The sequence below is a fragment of the Neolamprologus multifasciatus genome, chromosome 3 (assembly GCF_963576455.1).
Source record: "Neolamprologus multifasciatus chromosome 3, fNeoMul1.2, whole genome shotgun sequence".
Lineage (NCBI taxonomy): Eukaryota > Metazoa > Chordata > Actinopteri > Cichliformes > Cichlidae > Neolamprologus > Neolamprologus multifasciatus.
Window position 1 is genome coordinate 18,077,373 of NC_140441.1, and position 7,678 is coordinate 18,085,050.

At 39.2% G+C, this 7,678-nt stretch overlaps 1 protein-coding gene across 1 annotated transcript; it reads left to right on the forward strand.

Moving 5' to 3' along the window:
• Positions 1-3,010: 3,010 nt before the first annotated feature.
• On the forward strand, positions 3,011-7,678 carry LOC146521821 (butyrophilin subfamily 2 member A2-like). Its single transcript, XM_085140680.1, has 10 exons — positions 3,011-3,201; positions 3,379-3,441; positions 3,739-4,101; positions 4,203-4,496; positions 4,604-4,702; positions 4,831-4,866; positions 4,967-4,981; positions 5,731-5,754; positions 5,863-5,898; positions 5,994-7,678. The coding sequence occupies exons 1-10, from the start codon at positions 3,198-3,200 to the stop codon at positions 6,575-6,577; spliced, it is 1,518 nt and encodes a 505-aa protein (XP_084996806.1). The 5' UTR covers positions 3,011-3,197; the 3' UTR covers positions 6,578-7,678.

Sequence of the window (7,678 nt, forward strand, 5' to 3'; positions counted from 1 at the left end):
TGAAAACTAGCAAACCACCCAAACACAGTCCGAGGGTCACTTGATTGGATCGGCGAGAAGGACGCCGTGCTGCGATTGGTGGATGAAGTTACAGTGCGGGGCTGATACAAAAGTTATTTAAAGGGCAAATAGTTCAGCTTTAATGTAGAAGAATCTGAGCACAATTATTGACTTTTATATGTGAAAAATTAGAGTAGAATAGAATAGAATAGTCCTTTATTGTAATTGTACACGTACAACAAAATTCTACAGGAATAAAATATAAATATTAAGACGGCATAAATAAATAACAAACAGGAGAAATATGTACAAAACAAGAGGAATATATACAAAACAATAGAAGGACACACATTAGTGAACAGGATGCAACATGCTTGAAAGTAGTGCAGAGGACCTGGTCTGAATATAGTTCATGTGTGAGTGACCTGAGTATTAAGGTAGATCAAGGGTTATGACAGATCACCTTTTAATCTACTCGTGACAGTATTAAAGTATTAAATCACATGAGATTTCAAACTGCAGGAAAATCACTGGAGTTATAAGAGGCAGACAACTAGACACACCACGTGTATGCTATTGCTATTTATTGTGGTTTAACCTGTCAAGGACAAAAATGTAAAGAAAATTCTGCATCAAGCGTTGAAATCATAGCTTTCCTACTTTTGATAAGCCTGGATTGGTGGCATGATGGTTAGTGCTGCTGTCTCCCAGTAAGAAGGTCCTGGTTCAAATCCACCAACTGGCACAAATGGTTGTTTGTCTCTATGTGATAGAATGGCAAGCTGTCTGGGGTGTACCCTTCCTTGTAACCTATCACTTCAGGATTAAGCCCCAGCCCCCCTGCAACCAGGATAAAAATAGGAGGACGGTAGTTGTTGTAGATCCATTCACTTTTTATGGTAACCAGACTCTAGACTTTGTTGAACATTATGTAATATGAAGACAACATGTAGTATTTAAGTGACCAAGTAGTATTGGGCTAAAAGTTATTGAATAGTGTTGAAATAAAATGACAAAATTGTGAAGGATTAAAATATTCCAAGAGCTCAACTTACTTCATCTAAACATGTTTCAATCGCATTTTATGAACACAAAATGCACAGATTTATTGAATATGAATAAGTTGTGTTGATTTAACTTATTTGTTTAAGTTTCTGCCAAAGCAAAACATTTGCGTGCAACCAATGTCCACTATTGAATTAAGTAAATCCAACATGGCCTTTTTTTTCAGTGCATACCAAACAACCATGCAGTAGGAGAGCACACTCTCCACTGAGGAGCAATGGAAGGCCAGCAGCAGCTTCTGGTCCAGGTTATTCTTCCTTAGAACACGGAAGAAGAGCAGCCGCTGCTAGGCCTTCTTTACCAGGGCATTGTTGTTTTGACATGAAGACATTCATTATTTATGTCACATAAGTATATGGATAACATAATTTTATTTATTTGGTTGTATTTCTGCATAATCTCTAAAAAGAATGGGTGTGTTTTTCTTATAATTTAAAGGTTTACTGAATTACATATAAAAACATAAACACAGAACAAGGCAGTTCAAATACACTGACATAGAGTACGGTGTGCAAAGAAATGTGTACAGTAAGTTATTGGGTGATATACATTTGCCATCTAGTGCACAGTCTCAAGATCAATACAGGTTATGTTTCCACTTTGTCTTTGGATTTGAACCCACATAAACTGTCCCAGTGGTCTTTCCTTTTCATTTTTACAGTTAAGCCTTATTAACATCCTCTCACATGCAGCAACAGTGTTCATCATCTGTCCAGAATGGGACTATGCTATATATTTTACAGAATTCAAGTGCAATAACTCAATTCAGCCTATTGCAAAACCTTTGAACTCGTGGCTTATTAATTAAATAATGCTAAGCAAATTATTTAAATTAGTATAAAAATAACCCTTATTTATAACAGTGTTTTGAGTGTGTGCAGGACAAATGTTTTTAAAATTTTCTTGGTTTTAGTCAAAGGTGTCTTTTCTTCCTCACTACATCCACACACCTCCTCTGGTCTTTCTCTGTTTCTCCACAAAGACCTCCTGTTACACAGCTAAAGTCGTTGCATCGTCTGCTCTGCCACCACCAGCTCAGCCTCCAGTCGTTTTGTCAGTGTCACTGTCTCCAACCCGTACATCACCTCGTTACCACCTTATATACAGTTGGGTGTCTGTTATTGTCATTTAATTTTGCTGTTTTTACTTTACAGAATAAATAATGTACATCATGATGTGTCATTAAGACTGACTTAAATATTAATGATGAATGTCATTATTTTGCTAACAGAGTTAGCTTATAAACGTATAAACCTATCTGTCTCATGGATTCCATAGATCTCTGTCTAAATAAATAAATATATCTGGGTAAATTTCCAGATGATTAAACATGCAACTATTTTGCTGGTAATACCTGAAATGAGTATAGAAAATCAACAGCGTATTTATGCAAGCCAATTCGTCATTTTATTGGGGGGGGGGGGGGGGGGGGGGGGCGCCTCACGACCCCACTGAAAATTACGCCCCTGGTTTCAGTGGTCTATCATTGCCGATATCATTACAATACTGATACGTTTAGCTAATATATAGGGGTGAACCAGCTTATGTAGGGGAGACCCGTGTGTCATAATAACTTATGAGATGAGTCATTAATTTGCAAACTCTGAACACGTTTTAAAGACCACTAAATCACTGAGAGTTTTATTTTCCACAATAGTTAGTTAACACAACAAAACGCACCTTTCAGTTTTTCATGAATTTTGAAAAACGTAATTGCTACATTTTTATTTTTTTATTTCAAAAAAATAAAAAAATAAATATCTGACACAATTCAGAGGGCTACATACCGAACAGAGGATAGAAACAAAGTATCGGTCCTATCTCGCTGGTATGGTTCTGACACCAATACCAGCTGAGATGGGCCCAGACGGGAGATGTTATACTTACAGACGCACTGAAATCGTTACAATAAAATATTGTTTTCAGAGTTCCTCCCTCTCAGGAGAAAATGAAAGTGAAAGTAACTGACTAGAAAGTAGCGGGCTATCGAGCTCGGGGAAGAAACTGCAGAGAAAGAAAAGACAAAGTGGACTCCTTGGGTTGTTGTTTTATCTCGTCCCACCGCGGTCAAGTGAGCCCTCACTATCTCACACTATGTGACAGAGATTTCGCCGTGGAGCTACAAAAACACGATGTGTAGGTCGACAATGATCACTTGTCTTGTTTTCAGCAGCATCGTAATTGTCAACTAACCCTCGGCCTTCTTTCTTCCGTCAACATCAAACTTTGGTTTCTTAAGCGTTGCTGGATTTGAGTTATGGCGAAGAAATTACAACGTCCCCTTACAATTTTCCGTCACCTCCCTTTTTACAGATCCACGGGTGACAGGTCTGTGTCTCCTGAAGCTGTTTATATCTTCCTGGACTCCTGCTCCCAGTAAGTCTCACTCTCACACACACACACACACACACACACACACACACACACACACACACACACATTCATTCTGCTATTTATCATCAATCTCCGTGTTTCATTCTGCTTGTAACTTTAATGTTTCTGATTTCTTCACATTCAGCCACATGTTGTCGTTACTTCTTTTGCTAAACCTCAAAACTTTGCTGATACCAAAAATTGACTTCGTTATAATAAGATTTATCTTTCTGTGTTTAACCATCTTTTCCACTCTGCCAGTGTAAAAGATAAATGATGCCAGTGTTATTTATCTTACAGCTTCAACCAACTTTGTGGTTACCACCACGTCTCCTGTCACTGTGACTCGTGGCCATCAGGTCATATTGCCGTGCTGGCTCAGTCCACAGCAAAATGCAGAGGAGCTGGAGGTACACTGGTACCGTACTAATCGCTTTGACAGCCCGGTAATGCACTACCAGTCAAAAAAGTTCAAATATGAAGAAGCTGCCTACGTTGGCCGAGTCTCATTTGGACTCAAGGATGCAGCGTCAGGCAGGCTGAATTCAGGCGATGTGAGCCTGAAGCTGCTGAACGTCACAATTGAGGATGCAGGAGATTACATTTGTTTGGTCAGCAGCAACCAGGGTTATGACAGATCACCTGTCAATCTAATCGTGACAGGTGAGTGACTTAGGGGTGGAAATGTATAAGATGTTCAAAGCTTTGCTCTAAACCATCGCATTAAAATGTTCTTAATCTTCCTCCTCGGACACTTTATCTAGCTTCGGGAAGTCCTCCTTTTCTATCAGTAGCGTGGGGAGAAGATGACAAGGTGAACGTGAGCTGTGAATCTGAAGGCTGGTATCCACAGCCTGTGCTGCGCTGGTCAGACAAGAAGCAGGATGTGAAACCTCAAAGTCTGGTGTACAGAAATCTGTCTTCTGGACTTTTTTTAGTCCACAGTTGGCTTCTTCTTTCCTCCACCTCTGAGCCTTCCTGCTCAGTGGGTCTCTCTGATAAAGAGGTAAAGGAGGCCAAAGTGAGCCTGGGACCTCTTTGTAAGACTCTTGAACCCGGTAAAGAGAATTTTTTTGTGTGTGTGTGATAGTTATATTATGTTTATTTGTTTTTGATTGTAAATACAGTAAAAGCTAAAATACAAGATTTCTTGCTTTTTGTTTAGAGTCAGAGTCCTCACCAGGTGGGTGGGTGGCCTTTGCACTGCTTCTTGTAGCCACATTAGTGTTGGCTGCATTGGGAGTGATGTTCCACAGAAAGAAAGGTACCTAACACATACATAATACATTTATATAATATCTTTAAATAGATAACACTTTAAAGTTATCCACTGTCATATGAAAGTGTTTGTTGTCTGAAATTAAATCCTGAAATGTTTGTTTTGTGTTTTAGTGAGGAACGCCCAATCAGGAAGAGACCAAATGGGTGGTAAGAAAGAGCACACGACAAGTTCAAATTAATGCTCTCAGTTATACAAACATGTGTCCGGGCGGAAAATGAATCCTGACATGAATATTTTGTGTTTCAGGGAACGGCTTAAGTGGTAAGAACGTCACACTGAACAAATCATTTTTCACATCAGCTGTGGTTTTGTTAAATGTGGAATAACAGAATAAAAGAATGACGCATTTGCTTGAAGATGGGGCAAAGTCAGCCTCTGACACAACCTGGATCCTACTTTTCCACATGATTCGTTATCCCCATGCTGGTGTTGTGCCTACATCATCATCATAATGTCGGTCCAGGATCAATATCGCAACTCTCCAATCATATTGTCTGAGCACTTCATTAGCATTAGCCAAGAAGGTAGCTGATGCTTTAAAAACTGTCACTAGGAAACCAACAGGAGTAGCCTAAATTTGGCTAACAGCAAAGCTAACCTTATAACATATTTGTTATACTGAAAAAACTAAGGAATAAAACACCCGAAATACTTAAAACTCTCTTCTGAAAGACATGGTATCTAAACAAAGACAGTTTATTCTTTTCCCCCACACTACAAAAATTGAAATCACAACATTGTGACTGGTTGGTTGCAATTTGATCCTTGACCCACATTGTTATGATGATGCAGGAACAACACCAACATGGAGATATCAGATACACCTCCTACATTGCAAAAGTTATAGGACTGCAGTATTCCACACTGACCCATCAGTATCACTGTGGAAAGCTACACAAGACATTCTGTAAACATTTGCACAGTGTTGACATGACAAAGAAATCTGATTCAAATGATTCTTCCATTAAAATGAAAAATACTGATAAACTATTTGTGGTATTTCTCTACAGAGAGTGAAAAACTTTTACCAAGAGGTAAGACGTTACTAAAGCCGTCCTTGTTCTTAGAATCATTGTAACACATGAAGGTTATGTCATTAGGACATAATATAACAAACACATGTATTCTCTATTTCCCTACAGAAGATGGGCGTCTTTCAGAAGCTAGAAATCATTATGGTAATAACTTCATTCATTTTGTTGAGAATCTCACATTTTCACAGTTTTTTCTCTTTCATGACTTTTGTCACTCTTTCTGATTCAATTTTCAACAGTAAATGTTAAACTTGAGGACAGAAACAACCCATACCTCATTGTTAAAGGCAACAGAGTGAGAGAACCCAACATAGAACTTCCTAATGGAGACAAGGTTACCTGTGTCACAGCTATCAAAGGAACATCTGGCTTCTCTTCTGGAAAACACTACTGGGAGGTTTCTATGAGGAGTATAAACGCAGAGATCAAACAGTCCTGGTGGGTAGGAGTTACAAGTGCAGCTGAAATCCCCAATAATTCACCCACATCTTTTCCAAACACATCTAATGGTTTCTGGTTTCTGTCTTCATCTCCCAAAAGAGCAAATAGTTTTCAGTTTAGCACAAAACCTGAGATTTCAATACCTTTCCATTCAAGACCAGAGACGGTCGGTGTGTATTTGGATCGTGACAGTGGTGAGCTTTCATTTTATAATGTGGAAGAGAAAACACTAATTGGATCTTTCACGGCTACATTCAACGGTGAAATCTTTCCATTATTTAACCCTGGAAAAGGTGACACATCAATTATGGAGGTAGTACAGAGTCTAACAGGTGATGAAGGAAACTGTGCAGAATCAGTTGAGAACAAGATTGAAACTTAATATTGCAAGTAAGGAAAACTGTACAAGCTGAAACATTTTCTTTGTTTTCATGGGAAAAGTATCGAATGACCTCACATTACTTTTATACTGACTTACTGAGACATTAAATCCATCAATTCTTTCTGATGTTCAGGTTATTTATACAGTTTAAGAATAAAGCTGAAAATTTGGAGGTCGTATTAACTCAAACTCCATGGCTGCAGCATCATTTTATGTAAATATAATTTAAACTATGAATTTCTTGATTATGGTTAAAAAAGTTAATTAATATCTTTATTAAGTCTTAGGGCAGGCAAACAAGTAAGAAAACCTTTATGCTTTTAACACATTTGATTCCAAGTGGAGGCAAAATGTGGTAAACAACATGTGTGCTACTGTGGAGGCTTTTCTTGATTCAAAGGTGTCTGTTCTTCCTCACTTCATCCGCAAATCTCTCTTGGGTCTTTCTCTGTTCCTCTTACCTGGCAGTTCCATCTTAAAGCTCCTTTGTCCACTATATATGTAATGCAGACACTAAAGCAGTTATGCCAGGATGCCTTACTAAGGAGGATGGTTCTTTAGATACATGGGGGAGCAAGAGAGTCAGAAACCCAGGGCACAATGATCATGCAGGTCTGATCAAAAAGTTTATTCCCAGGCCAGGGAGCACTAATTAAAAAAACAAAACATTTTTTTTCTTAAAGTAAATAATAAAATGTTATCAATATAGGCAGCACGGTGGCACGGTGGTTAGCACTGTTGCCGCACAGCAAGAAGGTCCTGAGTTCAATTCCAACATCAGGCTGGGGTCTTTCTGTGTGGAGTTTGCATGTTCTCCCCGTGTTTGCGTGGGTTCTCTCCGGGTACTCCGGCTTCCTCCCACCGTCCAAAGACATGCAGCTTGTGGGGATAGGTTAATTGGATAATCCAAATTGTCACTAGGTGTGAATGTGCGAGTGAAAGTGAGTGTGAATGGTTGTCTGTCCCTGTGTGTTGGCCCTGCGACAGACTGGCGACCTGTCCAGGGTGGACCCCGCCTCTCGCCCTATGACAGGCTCCAGTGCCCCCCGCGACCCTGAAAAGGATAATCGGAAGTGAATGGATGGATGGATGGATGGTTAT

Coding starts and splice junctions, on each gene's coding strand:
- LOC146521821 (XM_085140680.1), top strand. Junction 4,497..4,603: donor TTGTAAGACTCTTGAACCCG/GTAAAGAGAATT, acceptor CTTTTTGTTTAG/AGTCAGAGTCCTCACCAGGT. Junction 5,899..5,993: donor AGAAGCTAGAAATCATTATG/GTAATAACTTCA, acceptor AATTTTCAACAG/TAAATGTTAAACTTGAGGAC.